The sequence below is a fragment of the Elgaria multicarinata genome, chromosome 23 (genome assembly GCF_023053635.1).
Source record: "Elgaria multicarinata webbii isolate HBS135686 ecotype San Diego chromosome 23, rElgMul1.1.pri, whole genome shotgun sequence".
In the NCBI taxonomy this organism is placed as follows: Eukaryota; Metazoa; Chordata; class Lepidosauria; order Squamata; family Anguidae; genus Elgaria; species Elgaria multicarinata.
The window spans coordinates 7363621-7383304 of record NC_086193.1 but is presented as its reverse complement, the minus strand read 5'-3'; the positions used below and the strand labels follow the sequence as shown (position 1 = coordinate 7383304).

General features: G+C 47.0%; 1 protein-coding gene across 1 annotated transcript in view; it reads left to right on the top strand.

The window, feature by feature from the left end:
- Positions 1 to 19456, top strand: part of CNN2 (calponin 2) — a 33418-nt gene extending 13962 nt beyond the window's left edge. Inside the window, exons 2-7 of the mRNA XM_063147256.1 lie at positions 4158 to 4279; positions 7166 to 7232; positions 11097 to 11234; positions 14738 to 14854; positions 16756 to 16902; positions 18698 to 19456. Coding sequence (XP_063003326.1) covers positions 4158 to 4279; positions 7166 to 7232; positions 11097 to 11234; positions 14738 to 14854; positions 16756 to 16902; positions 18698 to 18961 — 855 coding nt within the window. The 3' untranslated portion in view covers positions 18962 to 19456. The remainder of the gene's footprint in view (positions 1 to 4157; positions 4280 to 7165; positions 7233 to 11096; positions 11235 to 14737; positions 14855 to 16755; positions 16903 to 18697) is intronic.
- The last annotated feature ends 228 nt before the right edge of the window (positions 19457 to 19684 follow it).

Below are 19684 nucleotides of genomic sequence, written 5' to 3'. Positions count from 1 at the left end.
ATGATTTGGAAGCTATACTTCTATTAATGCAGCCCAAAATAGCATTTGCCTTTCTTGCAGCCATATCGCACTGTTGGCTCCTATTCAGCTTGCGATCTACAACAATTCCAAGATCCTTCTCGTTTGTAGTATTGCTGAGCCAAGTGTCCCCCATCTTGTAACTGTGCCTTTGGTTTCTATTCCCTAAATGTAGAACTTAGCATTTATCCCTATTAAATTTCATTCTGTTGTTTTCAGCCCAGCACTCCAGCCTATCAAGACCCTTTGAAGTTTGTTTCTGTCTTCCAGGGTATTAGCTATCCCAACCAAGGTAGAGGTTGGGCTGAGAAGCTGTGACTGGCCCAAAGTCACCCCGTGGGTTTCCATGGATGAGTGGGGACTCCTGACTCTCACTTTAGCCACTACACCACGCTGGCTTTATATACCGCTTTCATAGTGTGATATATACTGCATGGTGTAGATTAGGCCTTGGCTGAATAGTAAGATCTCTGATGACCATAAAAGTTAAGAGTTGGCATGCAGTTTGCCCAGTTAGAAAAAAAAATGACCACCATAAAATGCAAACCAATAATTTGCAATTCCTGCCTTGTCCCAAGAGCACAGGCTTGGAAAACATCTCTGTATGGCTGGATTGGGTTAATTGCTGCTCCTTTGGAACTCTGATCTTGTTTTTTTCACACCACCACATCAGGGATGTTGAAGGAAGGGAGTACACCAGCGAGGCCTTGACACACCCCTGGGATAAGTTTGCACTGTCAGCAGTAACCAGACACAGGATGTGACCTGCCATATTCCTCCAGGGTATTATACAGCGCAGACTGAGAGCACTTGGGAGGTGGTGATTCTATTCCTTTTATAAGGGACAAAGATAGGAAAAGGCTAAAAAAAATTGAATTTAGTTGGTTGTTTCTTTTCACTCGCTGCTTTCTGACTGGGGGGATCTCCAAAGCGATTTATTTGTTTCAAACATTATTACCCTGCTTTTTGAAGATTTCCTGAGGTGGCTATCAATAAAGATAAAACAAAGAACATACTTCTTTATTGCATTTCTATACTGCGCAATACCCGAAGCTCTCTGGACGGTTCACAATAATTAAAACCTCAAAATACATCAAAAAACACAATGTAAAATTTAAAGGTTTAAAACTACAGTATAAAAATACAGCATAATACAACTGTATGGAGAAAGTCCTTCAGACAAAGAACATCTCAGCTGTGCAAAGCAGGTATATCTATACATGTACATCTTAACCCATGAACAGTTAGCAAAGTTCTAAAGCAAAACAAAGACATATTAAAGAAAACTTATGCATTATACCTTATTAACAGATGGCCCATAACTCTTCTGGCAATGTCAGATTGACCTGGATGCCCAGTCCTCCTTACCAACCTAGCTCATTTGTCATATACTATATCAAAAGGTCTTGACAGTTAGAAATTCCAATTAATCATATAGAATCATAGAATAGTAGAGTTGGAAGGGGCCTATAAATCCTTCAAGTCCAACCCCCTGCTCAATGCAAGAATCCACCTTAAAGCCTCCCTGACATGTGGTTGTCCAGCTGCCTCTTGAAGGCCTCTAGTGTGGGAGAGCCCACAACCTCCCTAGGTTACTGGTTCCATTGTCGTACTGCTCTAACAGTCAGATAGTTTTTCCTGATGTCCAAACGGAATCGGGGTTCCTGTAACTTGAGCCCGTTATTCCATGTCCTGTACTCTGGGATGATTGAGAAGAGTTCCTGGCCCTCCTCTGTGTGACAACCTTTCAAGTATTTGAGGAGTGCTTTCATGTCTTCTCTCAATCTTCTCTTCTCCAGGCTAAACATGCCCAGTTCTTTCAGTCTCTCTTCACAGGGCTTTCTTTCCAGACCCCTGATCATCCTCGCTGCCCTCCTCTGAACATGCTCCAGTTTGTCCACTCACACAATCCCGTGGCAGCCATCCACATGTAATTCAATATAACAGTTTTCGCATTGCAGCACATTCAGGCACATACATTATTCCAATCCCATCATGCAGTTCACTTGCAAGAACCAAACTACATACAGAGACCTACATATAGAGCGGGTATATCAAGGCTTCTGGCCTTGTTTTCTCATAGTGTAGGGATTTCTGAAGGGGCAAGTGTGGTCAGAGTGGTGAGTGAATTTAGCAGCAGAGTGTTGGGCAGATGTACAAGGGGAAAAATTAGAAGCCCAGAAGGGGAAGCAGTTGGCAAGGTGAGAGATGAGCTGGGTGTAGGTCCGTGTTGGGGGCATCTCTACCCATCTGAGTGAAGGGGAATAGCACTCTTCAAATACTTGAAAGGTTGTCACACAGAGGAGGGCCAGGATCTCGATCCTCCCAGAGTGCAGGACACGGAATAACGGGCTCAAGTTACAGGAAGACAGATTCTGGCTGGACATCAGGAAAAACTTCCTAACTGTTAGAGCAGTGCGACAATGGAACCAGTGACCTAGGGAGGTTGTGGTCTCTCCCACAGTAGAGGCCTTCAAGAGGCAGCTGGACAACCATCTGTCAGGGATGCTTTAGGCTGGATTGAGCAGGGGGTTGGACTTGATGGCCTTATAGGCCCCTTCCAACTCTATGATTCTATGATGCTATGAATGCCTCTCCTATGACAGCTCCTCTTGACACACACACATACACACTCCATCTAAAACAAAACCATCTTGGAAGAAAGAAAAAGCTGTGATAAACAAGATGCTGGACTTAATGGGCTTCTTTTCCTGGGCTTAAATAAAAGCTCTGTGACGATGATCTCATTGGTAACTTTTCCCTGCTGGCTTCAAAGCTGCAGGTGCTTCTTAAAATAGGAGTCGGAAAGAAACCTTGCTTGGATTCCTGGCCCTTCCCCAGCTCTCCTCTCTTTCAGCGGTGCGCAAATGCTTGCCAGGTGCTGCTGCGGCAACATTATTTGGCCCGACCAACTCTCAAATCTAGGTGTGGTTCAAGTTTTTTGCCTACAGGTTCGTTCACAAAGAAACGGGTTTCTGGGACTCAGCTTCTCAAACTACCCCCCTTTCTCTCGCTTGAGTTTTGCATATGGAACTCCAGAGTGGCTCGAAAGACTTTGTGATCCGTTTGTGTGGTGAAACACTTCTTGGGATCTACTCAAGGATATTACAGAGCTGGGGAAAGTGCAGAAAAGGGCAACTAAAATGATTAAAGGGCTGGAGCATCTCCCCTACGAGGAAAGGTTACATCAACTGGGATGGTTTAGCTGAGAAAAAAGGAGGCTGAAGGGGAGACATGATAGAGGTGGACAAAACGACGCATGGGATGGAGAATGTGGACAGGGAGACATTTTTCTCCCTCTCTCAAAATACTAGAACCCATGAAACGGGTTGGTGGGAGATCCAGGACAAATAAAAAGAAAGTTCTTCTTCACACAGCGCAGAGTTAAATTATGGAACTCACTACCACAAGATGTAGCGATGGCCACCAATTTGGATGGCTTTAAAAGGGGGTTGGAGAAATTCCTGGAGGCGAAGGTGATCCATGGCTACTGGCCCTGATGGTTGTGTGCTATCTCCAGTATTCGAGGCAATAAGCCTGTGTGGCCCAGTTGCTGGGGAACATGGGTGGGAGGGTGCTGTTGCACTTGGCCGATGGCTGGTTGGCCACTGTGAACAGAGTGATGGACTAGATGGACCCTCGGTCTGATCCAGCATCAGGGCACTTCTGATGTTCTTATGTACTTTGCGTCTTCCAGGTTTTATGACGCTGCCAATCTGTTTTGCTTTTAAAGGCGATGCTATGGATGTGCTTGGAATTGGCACCTGAAACGGTATCGGTGACCCAGTTCATGTCAAGCGCTCCCTACACCCACATAGAATCATAGAATAGCAGAGTTGGAAGGGGCCTACAAGGCTATCGAGTCCAACTCCCTGCTCAATGCAGGAATCTACCCTAAAGCATCCCTGACAGGTGGTTGTCCAGCTGCCTCTTGAATGACTCTAGTGTGGGAGAGCCCACAACCTCCCTAGGTCACTGAACATGAACCTGCCCAGTTGCCGAGATCTTTCTCCAGGTGCCCCCACCTCCGTTGGTTAGATGGGTGGATCTCCTGATGGGGTTGGCCTGGGCAGTGCACTTCAAGCGTTTGAGAAAAGGATTCCTTCCAACTAGACCTCTTTCTCCTTGTCCCTCTCTAGCTCGCCCAGAAGTATGACCCTCAAAAGGAAGCGGAGTTGCGGGCGTGGATAGAAAGTGTCACCGGAAGAGAGATCAGCCCCGATTTCCAGAAGGGGCTGAAAGATGGCGTCATTCTTTGCGAGTGAGTGGTAGGCCAATCAAGGGGCGCTTGTGTTTTATGCCCGTACGACTGTCGATACCCCATAACCACTTTCAGGAGTCTGATTGGAAGAGGGGGAAATCTGTTGACTCCACTGGATGGCAAGTAGAGGTGGCAACTCCAGAGACAAAATCATGGAGAAGGAGTGGTCAAGAATTGGCCAAGACAGTTAATAGTCTATGGGCCAGAATTGGTGGTCATCTGGAATGAATAAGTGTGGTAACCCTTTTATTAAAAAATCGCCTGTGATGCTAGTAAAATTATTAGCCAAGATGGTCATGAGTAACGAGTAGCTTTTGCCCAAAAACAGAACACATGGACTCTGTTTTTTAAAATTAGCCAAAAATACACACTACTTGTTTAGGGCTATACGTTTGACAGTGTTTGCCCAATTAAGGCACCAAAAGGCTCAAACTGATCCATTAAAACAGGTTGTCATGTTTATGAACTCCAAATGGTAAATGATCAGCCCTTTTCCAGATAGTCCACGGGCCGACATAGACTATCAGTGGCATGTTGCAGTAGAAAAATATATACTATGGCCTCTTCTACACCGAGCAGGATATAGCACTATGAAAGTGTTATGAATGTGGTATATAAATGGCAGGAGCCACACTGCTGCTTTATAGCAGCATTGACGTGCACTGACAACTGTTGGGGCCCATTGATACATGCCATATATTTATTTTTATTTATTTATTTATTTATTATTGCATTTATATCCCGCCTTTTTTCCTGCAAGGAACCCAAGGTGACGTACATAATTCTCCTCCTCTCCATTTTTATCCTCACAACGACAACCCTGTGAGGTGGGTTGGGCTGAGAGTCTGTGACCGGCCCAAAGTCACCCGCTGGGTTTCCATGGGAGATCTAGAACCCAGATCTCCCAACTCCCAGTCCGACACTCTAGCCACTACACCACATATACTGCTTTCATACTGCTTTATCCTGCTTGGTGTAGATGAGGCCTTAGACACGTGATGAAGAATAAACTTCATGTAGGGCTCATCTACACCAAGCACGATATTCCACTATGAAAGCGGTATGAAATCAGTATATCAAAGGCAGGAGCCACACCAAGCAGGATATAGCGGTATGAAAGCGGTATATGGTCTGAGTCCATGGGCCCCAACAGTTGTCAGTGCACTTCAATGCTGCTATAAAGCAGTCGTGTGGCTCCTGCCTTTTATATACCGCTTTCATAGCGGAATATCCTGCTTGGTGTAGATGGTAGGGCTGTGCACGGACCCACCGATCCGCTTCGCACCTCATCCACAATTTGCAGATCGGGCTCGCTCCGCCCCGCCTCGATCCGCCTCGGGTCCGCTGCGGAGCTCCGGCTCCGAATCGGAGCTCCACAGCGGCGGGGGCAGCGTAAGGCCCCCCTCCCTCCTCCCCCCTTACCTGGGGAGGAAAACTTCACAAAAGTTTTTTGTGAAGAATGGGGGGAAAAACTTCACAAAAGCCAGAAAACCACCAAACGGTTAGTGTTTGGGGGGGGGGGGGAAGGAGGGGCACAGGAAGGAGGGGTGACCTTCTGGGGAACAGAAGGCAGGATTGGAACCGTTGGAGGGCCGGATGTTCTCCGCCCCTGAAACACAACGGTATAAAGACTGATCTCTTCCGGCAGGCCGATCCAGTGGAATTTTAGGATGCTTTTAGGATGTTTTTTTTAGGAAGTTTTAACAATGTATACTATGTTTTTAATCAGTATTTTATGTGTTTTATACTTACTGTTGCTTCCCGCCTCGATCAGGATGGAGAGGCGGGTAAGAAATAATTTATTATTATTATTATTATTATTATTATTATTATTATTATTATTCTGTATACTAATTGCTGGGAGTGGGGAAGCGATGTGGGTGGGCTGCGTCCTTCGCGCCCTAATTGTAGGCTTACCTCTGGCCCTGAGTGTCAGGGATTGCAAACAAGCTGAGTTTGGAGAAAACTATTAGAAGCTACCGACTTCTCCACTTTGGCTCACACAGCTCAGTTGGAAGCAAACCTGTAGATAGCAGATGTTTTGCTGAAGTTTCCAGGATACTGATATAACTCTATAGCAGGAATAATGATAATAATTAATAATAATTAGGAATAATACACTGCAGCAACTTCAGTAAACACGAATATAACATTTACTTTGAGGTATAGAATCATAGAATAGCAGAGTTGGAAGGGGCCTACAAGGCCATCTAGTCCAACCCCCTGCTCAATGCAGGAATCCACCCTAAAGCATCCCTGACAGATGGTTGTCCAGCTGCCTCTTGAAGGCCTCTAGTGTGGGAGAGCCCACCACCTCCCTAGGTAGCTGATTCCTAGGTAGATATTTGCAGGATCAAGACATACAGATAATACTCACGAAGCGTAACACTTTCAGAAATACATCACACAGGAGGGAATTTACAAACTGCACAGATGCTCTTTATATACAGACATAGCAGATCACATGATTCAATTAATCAATTAACTCCATATCCCAATTGTCAATTAACCCTTGACTTAGCCTGATGCAAGCTCCCTCAAGACTTGCTTCAGCTCTGGTTGTTACAAAAATCTGGACAATAAAAATCCATACCCTGTCACTGTGGGAATGGATGGGCCTTAGACCAGCAGGACTGCCGCGATCCCATCCTGGGTGATTTGAAGTGTAAGCCCAGGTCTTAGAATCATAGAATAGTAGAGTTGGGAGGGGGCTGTAAGGTCATCAAGTCCAACCCCCTGCTCAGTGCAGGAAGGTGGTTACCTTGCTAGTGGGTGGCTTCATAGCTCCTGTGGTCTTTCTTGCTCCCTTGCCCCCCTCCCCCAATGAATTAACATTATAATGGTACTAAACTAGAACTGCAACTGTGTCCCCCCCAAAAAAAACAGGTTAATCAACACGCTGCAGCCGGGTTCAATAAGGAAAATCAACCACTCCGCCCTCAACTGGCATCAGGTATGTGTTGATGCTGCGAAAGCAGGAAAACAAGCCACGATGGCTTTGAACAGAGCTGGCGTCAAGGGTAGGCTTGGTCGGGCAGCTCCCGAGGGCCCACAACCTAGCAGGGGACCCCCTGACAAGAACGCCCGGGACCCTTGCAACCTGTATGGTTAACCTGACTCTTGATCCGTCCAAGACAGGGGGGGGGGAGTGTTGAGCAGGAGAAGGAGATGCCGCTTTCTGCTGGCCCTCTCAGGCTGCTCTGCAAGTCCAAGAGCGGAAAGAGGCCGTTTGCGAAACTGGTTTTGCCAGTCCCAGGGAACGGCGCTTCGCTCTGCAGGGTGGTGAAACTCCCCCTGGAGCCATTTGAAAACCTCGCTGGCTTTTAAGATGCCAAGCAACCTTATCCTAGGGTCTAGAGAGTTGCTTCTTCGTTTTAAATGATGGCTGAAGTTTCTTGGGAAACGGAATGCGGTTGGCCCTTCTCCTTCTCTCTCTCTCTCTCTCTCTCTCTCTCTCTCTCTCTCTCTCTCTCTCTCTCTCTGGGCATGTCTGCACCTGCCTTTTCCCCCTGGATCATCCCTGTGCGTCCACATGACACACAGAGGATCCCGGGAGCAAGCAGAGACAATCCCTCCGTTTCCCCAGGATATCTGGAAACACTTTTACCCTGGTTTTTCCTGCGGTCCAGGGACGATCGAGAGGTCCACAGACTCTTTTTTTTTACTTACTTTTTTGCTGGAACACAAGTGTGCTCTAGCGCCTGCCTTTTTTTTAAAAAAAAAAAAGGGAGACATGACGGTGCGATGTCCCTTTTCTCTTTTGGGATATCGCGCTTCCGTTTAGATGGCCAGGGATGATCCTGGAAGCAGATAAGTTTGGGGTCATCTCCCCTCCCTCCTGTCATGTCTAACCCTACTGCGCCTGTTTTGGGAGAAGATGTTTCAGGTAATCAATCAGAATCAGATTCAGAACTAGGAGACGCAACGCCAGACACCAGCCAGCCTGTACTAGTAGGGGAGGAAGCTCTCAAGGGCGATTCACCAGCTGGGAGTCAGCCCTCTCCAGAGCTTATCTCCTCAAGGCCAAATCCTACACACTCGGTGGGAAGTGAGCTTTCTTCCGGAGGTGAGCATCCTGACAAGCTAGCTGATGCTAGGGTCCGCCAGAAGCTCAAATGCATGGGGCGGAAGGAAGGTGTGAGAAAGTCTGTTCGATTACGCCAGAACTTGCCTCCGCACCAGGCGCTCTGAAGTTACGGGCGTTTGGGAAGTGGCTTCCTATACTTCTTGAACGGACAATTGTCTCGCTTAGTTTGCATAGTTTTGCCTAGGGGGACGTTTCCAAGAAGTTAGACTCTCTTCAGATGGAAGAGACGTTTGTTGCTTAATAAAAGCTTTGTGGATTACTTAGCAAACCTGTCATTTGCCTCCCATCAAATAGCAGGAGTTTTCTGAGAAATACGACACTCCCACTACACCCTTAGGTGTAGACATACCCTCTCTTGCTGTCTCGGTGCCTCAGTGAAAGGTGGCCAACTCCCTCATCCAGGGTATTGATACTCTGTCCAATAAACAACTCCTGGCAACAAACGCTGTTACAGCCAAGGATTTTACCACTCCCATTTATTTTATTTAGTACATTTTTATACCGCCCCATAGCCGAAGCTCTCTGGGCGGTTCACAAAAATTAAAACCATGAAGAACATAAAAACAACCAACAATTTAAAATTGTAAATACAAAATAGAATATAAAAAGCAGTTTGGCGGTTGTCAGATCAAAGCAGCTGCTACTCTGGTGTGTGTGTGTGATGTCTGCAGTCTTCATTATTATTATTATTATTATTATTATTATTATTATTATTATTATTTTATTACATTTATATCCTACCTTTTTTCCTCCAAGGAACCCACATAATCCGCCTTCTCTCCATTTTTATCCTCACAACCACCACCCTGTGAGGTAGGTTGGGCTGAGCGTCTGTGACTGGCCCAAAGTCACCCAGTGGGTTTCCATGGCTGAGTGGGGACTAGAACCCGGGTCTCCCAACTCCCAGTCCAACACTCTAACCACTAGGCCACACTGGCTCTCATCTTGACTTGCAGCTGGCTTAGATCCCCATTTAGCACTAGAAGTTCAGCTGCCGTGTTTCCTTTCTGGCTCTCTGCTGTCTTCTAAACCGTTTCAAAGGCCGCCTTTCCACTTTGTCATGACTGCCAAGGGACCCTTGAATAGCCTTGTCCAGGCGTGCAAGGCTGTGTATGTGTGGGGGGGAAAGGGTGTGCATTTGAACCATGTCCCCATCCTCGCCCACCTCCTGTGTTGAGGGAGAAGGTCTGAAGGCCGCTCTACCGCTGTCTCCCCCAGCCTGGTGCCCTCCAGATGTGTCGGACTACATCTGGAGGGTGCCAGTTTGGGAAAACTGAGTGGAAAACACGGTTTTACCGACGTTCTTGATTGCAGGGAAGGTTCTGCCTGTGTTCAGGCACATGGGACCCTGCTGTTCCCTTCCACCCATTCAGCCCTCACATGTGCAGGCTCAAGTTGTAGAGGGTTCTGTGAAGCTATTCCAGCGGGGATAGGAAATGTGTTCCCGGCCTGCCAGGCCCAAATTTGTGCTTTCCAGAATGCACTCGATACGCAGGCAAGCCATCCTCTGATGGAAGCCCGTTCGCCATTGCTATTAGGGAGCCCCCAGGTTTACTTGGAAATCGTAGAATCGTCGACTTGGAGGGACTGTGGGGTTCACCTAGAATCATAGAATGGTAGAGTTGGAAGGGGCCTCTAAGGCCATCGAGTCCAACCCCCTGCTCAATGCAGGAATCCACCCTAAAGCATCCCTGACAGAGGGTTGTCCAGCTGCCTCTTGAAGGCCTCTAGGGTGGGAGAGCCCACAACCTCCCTAGGTCACTGGCTCCATTGTCATACTGCTCTAACAATCAGGATGTTTTTCCTGATGTCCAGCCGGAATCTGGCTTCCTGTAACTTGAGCCCGTTATTCCGTGTCCTGCACTCTGGGAGGATCGAGAAGAGATCCTGGCCCTCCTCTGTGTATTTGAAGAGTGCTATCATGTCTCCCCTCAGTCTTCTCAAGGCTAAACCTGCCTACTTCTTTCAGTCTCTCTTCATAGGGCTTTGTTTCCAGACCCCTGATCATCCTCATTGCCCTCCTCTGAACTCCTCCAGCTTGTCTGCATCCTTCTTGAAGTGTGTTGCCCAGAACTGGACGAAATACTCAAGATAACCAGTGCTGAACAGAGGGGAACCAGGACCGAATGCGATTTGGAAGCTATATTTGTATTAACGCAGCCCAAAATAGCATTGGCCTTTCGTGCAGCCACATCGCACTGTTGGCTCATATTCAGCTTGTGATGTACAACAATTCCAAGATCCTTCTCGCTTTTAGTATTGCTGAGCCAAGTTATACCTAGTCCTGCCCCTGGTCCGTTGCAGGAGTCACAACGCCAGGTGCAAGATAGAATCATAGAATTATAGTTAGGGCAAGACCAGTTATGTTCATAAGCACAAACCGCTGTGGCTTTTCAAGGACACGGAATAACAGGCTCAAGTTAAAGGAAGCCAGATTCCGGCTGGACATCAGGAATAACTTCCTGACTGTTAGAGCAGTACGACAATGGAATCAGCTACCTAGGGAGGTGGTGGGCTCTCCCACACTAGAGGTCTTCAAGAGGCAGCTGGACAACCCTCTGTCAGGGATGCTTTAGGGTGGATTCTTGCATTGAGCAGGGGGTTGGACTCGATGGCCTTGTAGGCCCCTTCCAACTCTGCTATTCTATGATTCTATGAAATCTGGGACTAGTTTTGTGAGCCTGATCCTCACACTGGCCCTTGACGTGTGACATCTGTTCCTTTCAACAGCTGGAAAACCTCTCCAACTTCATCAAGGCCATGATTAGCTACGGCTTGAAGCCCGTTGACGTGTTTGAGGCCAACGATCTGTACGAAAGTGGAAACATGACCCAGGTCCAGGTGTCGCTCCTGGCTTTGGCAGGCATGGTGAGCTGAGGCAGTGAGGGGCGCGTGGAGAATTTTCCAAAGCGAAAACTTTTCGGAAATCTCTCCAGTGCTTTATTATTTCACAGCTGCAAACGTGATGCTAGGCAAACTCAGCAGTTCCAAAGTGGCTGCCAACATATCATGCACAGGTCTTTGGTTTGCTAAAATTTACTAGCGTATCAACAATTTCAGTACCCCCTTTAAATATGAACTATGGGGCCATTCAGAAGACACCTTAAACCATGGCTTTAATAACCATGATGGTTATGCCAGAAAGCCAGGCCATGTTCAGAAGGCACCTTAAACCACAGCTTTAACCATGGTGAATAAGGGTTTTTGCTTTATTCACCATGGTTAAAGCCATGGTTTAAGGTGTCTTCTGAATGCAGCCTGGCTTTCTGGCTTAACCACTGTGGTTAAAGCCATGGCTTAAGGTGTCTTCTGAACTGGGCCAAAATAAAGGAAGTATTCTGATAAAACTTTCTACACAATATAACATTGAAATAACATTAATTTATTACTTAGTTATTAGCATTTATATACTGCTTTCTCTGTGAGCCATTCTGGTGGTATCTAACAATAAAACCTTGCAACAATAAAATCAAAAACATTAAAATGTGAAAGGCTGACTTGAAAAGATGTGTCCTCACACCTTTACCAAAGGCCTAGAGAATGGGGGCCATTTATTTATTTATTTATTTATTTATTTATTTATTTATTACATTTCTATACCGCCCAATAGCCGGAGCTCTCTGGGCGGTTCACAAAAATTAAAACCATTCAAAATATAAAACAACAGTATAAAACCATAATATAAAATACAATATAAAAACTCAACCAGATAAAAACAAAACAGCAGCAATGCAAAATTACAAATTTAAAGCCATGTTATTTAAAATTTATAGATTGTTAAAATATTGGGAGAATAAAAAGGTCTTCACCTGGCGTCTAAAAGCATATAAGCGAACCTCCTTAGGGAGCTCATTCCACAGCCGGGGTGCCACAGCAGAGAAGACCCTCCTCCTGGTAGCCACCTGCCTCACTTCCTTTGGCAGGGGCTCACGGAGAAGGACCCCTGAAGATGACCTTAGGGTCTGGGCAGGTACATATGGGAGGAGGCGTTCCTTCAGATAACCTGGCCCCAAGCTGTTTGTAATTCTTCAGGGAGCACATTTCATAGCTTGTGGGTAACACATAGAACCTTAGAATAGTAGAGTTGGAAGGGTCCTATAAGGCCATCCAGTCCAACCCCCTGCTCAACACAGAAGCAAGCCCTTTCACACGTGCCCCACGAGCGGACCGCTGCGGTCATGGTGCCCTGAAAAGGGCCTCTCTTTCAGAGCTTAATACCTGGGAAGGTTCACAGCAAGACAAATGACTTTAATTTTCCCCTTCAAATGGAATGTAGGAAGAGGCTTTATATGGTGTCAAACCAGTGGTCTATCGAGCCCAGTATTGCCAGCACTGACTGGCAGCTGCTGTCTAGGGTTTCAGGCAGGAGTTTTTCCTGCCCTATCTGGAGATGGCAGGAATCGAACCTGCAACCTTTGGCTTGCAAAGCAGGTGCTTGACCACTGAGTCACAGCCCTTCCCCATATTGTAGCTCAAATACATGTGATGCGTTTTATTTTATTTTGACATGGGTTACTATTTTTTTGCTTTGTTTGTTTATTTATTATTTATTTATTTAGAATATTTATATACCGCTCCCCCTTGAAAAATTTCGGAGCAGTGTACAAGGTAAAATAAAAATAAAAACAGAATAAAAACAGTTAAAACTAAATTTAAAAAGAAGCAAAAACAGAAATCCGAGGCTGCATGTTAAAGAAAGGCTTCCTGGAATAAAGATGTTTTCAGGAGGCGCCGAAAGGAGTACAAGGTTGGCGCCTGCCTGACCTCCAGAGGCAGGGAGTTCCACAGGAGGGGGGCCACCACGCTGAAGGCTCTTCCCCTGGTGGATTCCAATCGGAGGATGGATCTAGGTGGAACCAGCAGGAGCAGGCCCTCGGATGACCTCAGGGACCGGGCAGGTTGGTAAGGGAGAAGGCGCTCTCTCAGGTATCCTGGTCCCAAGTTGTTTAGGGCTTTGTACACAAGTACAAGAACCTTAAATCTGGCCCGGTAGCGAATAGGCAGCCAGTGCAGCTCCCTCAGCAGAGGAGTTACATGCTGGAAAGGGGCAGCTCCGGACAACAGCCGAGCTGCAGCATTCTGCACAAGCTCCAGCTTCTGGAGCAGCTTCAAGGGCAGCCCCACACAGAGCGCGTTGCAGTAATCCAATCTTTGTTTCTTAGGCCTTATCTGCAGCAAGCAGGATATTGCACTATGAAAGGGGTATGAAAGCGGTATATAAAAGGCAGGAGCCACACCAGGCAGGATATCGTGGTATGAAAGCAGTATATGGGTCAATGGGCCCCAGCAGTTCTCAGTGCACTTCAATACTGCTATAAAGCAGTAGTGTGGCTCCTGCCTTTTATATACCACTTTCATACCACTTTCATGGCGCAATATCCTGCTTGGTGTAGATGAGGCCTTCGATACAAGTAAAATAAACATTCTAGAATTAGATCACTCTGAATTTTTTAGAAACTTTAAAAGATTACAAATCAGCAGAAGTAGAATAGGCTGTCCAAACACCAGCCTAAAATAAGCCGTTTAGAAAACTAAGAGGGAGGAGCGTTGACGAATCCCTTCTGGAAGACTGTGGTGAAACTTCGGTGCAGCCACCAAAAAGGCCCCGTTGACTGCAGCAGTGTGGTTAACCACTCTGCAGGATAGTATCTGAAGCAGGACTGTTCCTGGCCATCATAAGGGGAGGGGGCAGCAATGGTCTCTGAGACACCAGAGCGTGTGGTGTTGCATCACCAACACATGTGGTGTTGCATCTTTTCTCTGAACAGGAAAAAAAAGTGTTGAGTAGCTCCATTTTTTTCAAAGCCCCGAAGAATCCTTTGTAAGGAGCGGGGGTTGGGGCAGGGCGGGGGAGTGGTGAGGGACCAAAGACCTGTGTTGGAGGAGCTGAAACATCTTACCCAGGGTCTCCAGACATTCTTTTGGAGACTTTCTCCTTGGCCAAGAGAACTATGATGTTGCGGGGAAGCAATAAAAATTAGTGCTGTGCAGCCACCCTCTGATCCCCCTCGGAGGCCAATTTGGAGCCCCCGAAGCAGCCCCGGTTTGGCTTGGGGGTGCTTCAGGGGTTGCCCGACACGCCTCAGCACCGAAGCCAAGGTGAAATTCGGCCCCTCTGAGGCAACTCGCAGCCTACTTCCTGTCTTATGGGGTGGCAGCGGCCTAAAGCTTCGGAGTCAATTGGGCCGCCTTCGCCCGAATTGCCTCGGATCCGATTCGGAAGGGTCCGAATCACCCCGATCCGCTTTGGATTCGGGGTTTGGATCCGAGGCATTGCACAGCCCTAATAAAAATGACTAGGCTTCTAAGTCACACCTGGTAGAGGAACAGATCAGGACTGGATGGCCACCTCATCTTCCTTGTTTCTGCAGGCCAAGACGAAGGGAATGGACAGCGGGGTGGACATTGGGGTGAAGTATTCAGAGAAACAGGAGAGGTGCTTCGATGATGCAAAACTGAAAGCTGGGCACTGCGTCATTGGTCTGCAGGTGAGTCCAGTGGCACTGCGGTGGGGGGGAATCCTGGTTGCCACTGATGACCTGGATAGATGGTGTGTATTAAGTCCATGCTGGTGTAGCATGGCAGTCAAGACTGAGTTACAAATCCGGTTCGAATCTCGGTTCTGCCACAAACTCACTATGTGGCCTTAGGCAAGTTGCTCACTCTTAGCCTCCCCGCCATCTTCAGTATGGGGTTGTTGTAATGCATGTGACGTGCTTTGACTACTTGAAATCTTTCTACAGATGTTAGGGTTTTAAAAAATTATTTGGCACTCCTCACTACACCAGGGGGGTATTGAACCTCTCTCAGGCTGAGGCCCAAATTAAATTTCGAAGACGCCCTACACCAAGAGAGGCATTTCAACCTTTTAGAACAGGGCAGTGGGCAGCAGTGGTAGAGGCACCAAAGCCAGGAAGCCATAAAATGATTGGTGGAGGAAGGGTGTGTGCCCATCTGGGAAACCCCAGGCAGGCCGGATTTTGCCCCCAGGCCTTGGATTGTGCACCCCTGTCCTTATGTTGCATGAATCATGTACAAAATTATGCATGGTATGGAGAATGTGGACAGGGAGACATTTTTCTCCCTCTCTCAAAATACTGGAACCCTTGAAGCTGACGGGTGGGAGATCCAGAACAAATAAAAGAAAGTCCTTCACACAGCGCAGAGTTAAATTATGGAACTCGCTACCACAAGATGTAGTGATGGCCACCAATCTGGACGACTTCAAAAGGGGGTTGGATCAATTCCTGGAGGCGAAGGCTATCCATGGCTACTAGCCCTGATGGTTGTGTGCTATCTCCAGTATTCGATGCAGTAAGCCTGTGCGCACCAGTTGCTGGGGAACATGGGCAGGAGGGTGCTGTTGCACCATGTTCTGCTTGTTCATCTCTGGCCAATGTCTGGTTGGCCACTGTGTGAACAGAGTGCTGGACTAGATGGACCCTTGGTCTGATCCAGCATCAGGGCATTTCTTATGTTTTTATGTTCATGTGTGAGTTGGCTGGTTTGTTTTATGACGGACTACTGTCTATTGCACGTTGCCATTTTTAGCTGTTTACAACATACACATCACGTTTCCTTGTAACAGGGATGCGCTGTGCCAAATTTCAGCTTCCCAATTGTTGCAAAAGTACCGAAATCATTTAATAGCCTCTTGAGTTGGTGACTGAGGCCCAGATGTTTCTATAGATATCATCATCATATATTTATTTTATTACCCGCCTCTCCCTCTGGATCGAGGCGGGGAACAACATGGAATACAAAATATTATAAAATACATAAAACTGATTAAAAGATATAAAAACTAATACCTGATTAAAATAACAGCCAGCCAGACGTCTTAAAATTTGACTGGGTAGGCCTGCCGGAAGAGATCAGTCTTTATAGCTTTCTTAAATGCTAAAAGACTGTTAAGTTGACGAATCTCCCCCGGCCGGACATTCCACAGTCTGGGAGCAGCAGAAGAGAAGGTCCTCTGGGTAATACCTGTCAGCCTAATTTTGGCAGACTGAAGTAGATTCTTCCCGGAGGACCTGAGTGTGCGGGGCGGATTGTACGGGAGAAGGCGATCCCGCAGGTAGCCTGGACCCAAACCATGTAGGGCTTTAAAGGTGATAACCAACACTTTACACTTCGCCCGGAAACTAATTGGCAGCCAGTGAAGAGATTTTAAAACTAGTGTGATGTGGTCCCCCCTAGATGTACTAGGGACCAACCTGGCTGCTATATTTTGAACTAGTTGTAGTTTCCAGACTAGGCACAAAGGTAGCCCTACGTAGAGCGCATTGCAGAAGTTGAGCCTCGAAGTTACCAGCGCGTGCACGACCATCTTTAGGTCTTCCGACTCATCGTTATGCACGTGTAATAAACTGCCATCTCTCTGCTTCAGATGGGTACCAACAAGTGTGCCAGTCAGTCGGGAATGACCGCCTACGGCACCCGGAGACACCTGTACGACCCCAAGAACCAAATTCTACCTCCCATGGACCACTCTACCATCAGCCTGCAGATGGGGACAAACAAGTGTGCCAGCCAGGTACGAGTTGAGGGCGTCCGTCTTTCAAACTGGGCCTTGTGGCATAGCAGAAGAATTGGTGGCTCCCCTTGGTATTTTTAGAAGTTAAATTATTAATCCTTCCAAAGAGCATTCGTCTACATTTACAGATAAAGTAATACACTAAAAACAGTGCTCATTTGACTCTGGCCATACGCGTTTCAACTTTTGTCTTCATGAGTGGCCCAATCACTAAAAATACACAGAAAGACATTTGTTAGGGCCTTAGATAGAGGCAAAGGGATTTTATCTTCTTTTCTTTTCTTGTTTAAATGACATAAAGTTTTCAAAAAGGGTCTGACTTAGGTGTTCCCAAAGTTAGGGATTTTTCTGTGTCACTCCTGTAAAACACAAAGGCATAATCAAATGCTTCATTTTTAATTTCAGGGCGCACTCTACCTTGGGGAGTGACATATGAAAATCCCTAATTTTGGGAACACCTAAGTCAGACCCTTTTTGAAAAAAAAAATAGTTCTGGGTACTCTACAGCTTAGGGAGGTCCAAAAAAACTTTATGTTATTTAAACAAGAAAATAAAATAAGATAAAATCCCTTTGCCTCTAAGGCCCTATCAAATGTCTTTCTGTATATTTTTAGTGACTGACGAAGAATCATAGAATTGGAAGGGGCCTATAAGGCCATCGAGTCCAACAGGAATCCACCTTAAAGCATCCCTGACAGATGGTTGTCCAGCTGCTTCTTGAATGCCTCTATTGTGGGAGCGCCTACAACCTCCCTAGGTAACTGGTTCCCTTGTCGTACTGCTCTAACAGTCAGGAAGTTTTTCCTGATGTCCAGCCGGAATCTGGCTTCCTGTAACTTCAGCCCGTTATTCTGTGTCCTGCACTCTGGGAGGATCAAGAAGAGATCCTGGCCCTCCTCTGTGGGACAACCTTTTAAGTATTTGAAGGGTGCTCTCATGTCTTCCCTCAATCTTCTCTTCTCCAGGCTAAACCTGCCCAGTTCTTTCAGTCTCTCTTCACAGGGCTTTGTTTCCAGGCCCCTGATCATCTTGGTTGCCCTCCTCTGAACACGCTCCAACTTGTCTGCATAATGGGCTCAAGTTACAGGAAGCCAGATTCCAGCTGGACCTCAGGAAAAACTTCCTGACTGTTAGAGCAGTACAACAATGGAACCAGTTATCTAGGGATGTGGTGGGCTCTCCCACACTAGAGGCCTTCAAGAGGCAGCTGGGCAACCCTCTGTCAGGGATGCTTTAGGGTGGATTCCTGCATTGAGCAGGGGGTTGGACTCGATGGCCTTGTAGGCCCCTTCCAACTCTGCTATTCTATGATTCTATGATTCTTGAAGTATGGTGCCCAGAACTGGACGCAATACTCCAGATGAGGCCTAATAGAGACAAAAGTCGAAACGCGTATGGCCAGAGTCAAATGAGCACTGTCTTTAATGTATTCCTTTACCTGTAAATGTATAAAAGTGCTCTTTGGAAGTATTAATAATTTAACTTCATTGGTATTAAATTTTAATTTATAACCATAGCCTTAACTTTTAATTGTCTGTTTTTGGTTAAGGTTAGCACCTTGGTTTTTGGGCTCCATTTGGTATTTACCAGCCTTTTCCAACCTGCTTGGGCAAAGCCGGTGTAAACGGATTAAGGGCCCAATCCTAGTCCACGTTTAGGACAAGAAAAAGGGTAACTCCCAGCATTCAGGCTCTAGGGTTGTGCCTTCATTCACGGATTCCGTGCCCGCCGTAGCCGTGCTGAATTTACCTCCCCGCTCCGTGCTGAATTTCTTCCGCTCCTCTTTCCCCCTCAGGTGGGCATGACAGCGCCAGGCACCCGGCGGCACATCTACGATTCCAAGCTGGGCACAGACAAATGCGACGACGGCTCCATGTCACTCCAGATGGGCTACAACCAGGGGGCCAACCAAAGTGGGCAGGTTTTTGGCTTGGGCCGCCAGATCTACGACCCCAAATACTGCCCCCAAGGCAACCCTGGCGAGGCGGCCAACGCAGCACAAAACGAAGATGAGAATTCAGCCGATTATTACTACTATCAGGAACAAGAGGGCCAGTGAGCTGGGGAGCCCTATCCTCTCCCCACCTCCTTCTCCCAGCGATCCTGCAGTGCCTGTAATTGCAACTTCTCAAAGAAATTTGTCTTTCCTCTACCTTTCTCCCTCCCCATCCAAGCAGAGATGAAAAGAAAGGTCTTCAGAGTTTTGGGGGGATAAGTGAGTCGGGTTGATCCTTCGGGTGTTGTGAGCCAGAACCAGGGCTGTGTGTATACTTCTTGTCAGAAATCGGATCTAGATTCTGAGGTGTAGAACAGAAGCCACGCTTCAAAAAAGTAGAGGCTTGGCCTGCTTCTCCTAGTAGGGCTAGGAACTATTGCAGGAGAACCCATTCCCACCCACCACCACCCGCCAACACTTGGACCCTGGAGTGCCATTGCTCCCAGTCAAACTAGATGGATCCAGGGGTTGATTTGATATGAGGCAACTCCTCCAACTTGTGAGGATGCCAGCAGGCCGTGCCCTCACACTTCGAAGTGTATTTTCACAGAACGTGTTGCGGGGAGGATGTTAAAACAAAGCCGAGATGCCCCATTTTGCACCCAGGGCCAGGTTCTAGCCATGCTCTGTACTCGTGCGCCATTGTGGTGTACACACAGCCCTAAGAACAGGCCCGTTTTGATACTCAACTACACAATCAACCCGACGCATTCTTGCCGAAAACTATTTGTGCCCAATGGATGAATTTTTTGCGTGCGTTTATCAGAGTCTTTTCAGAATGAAGGC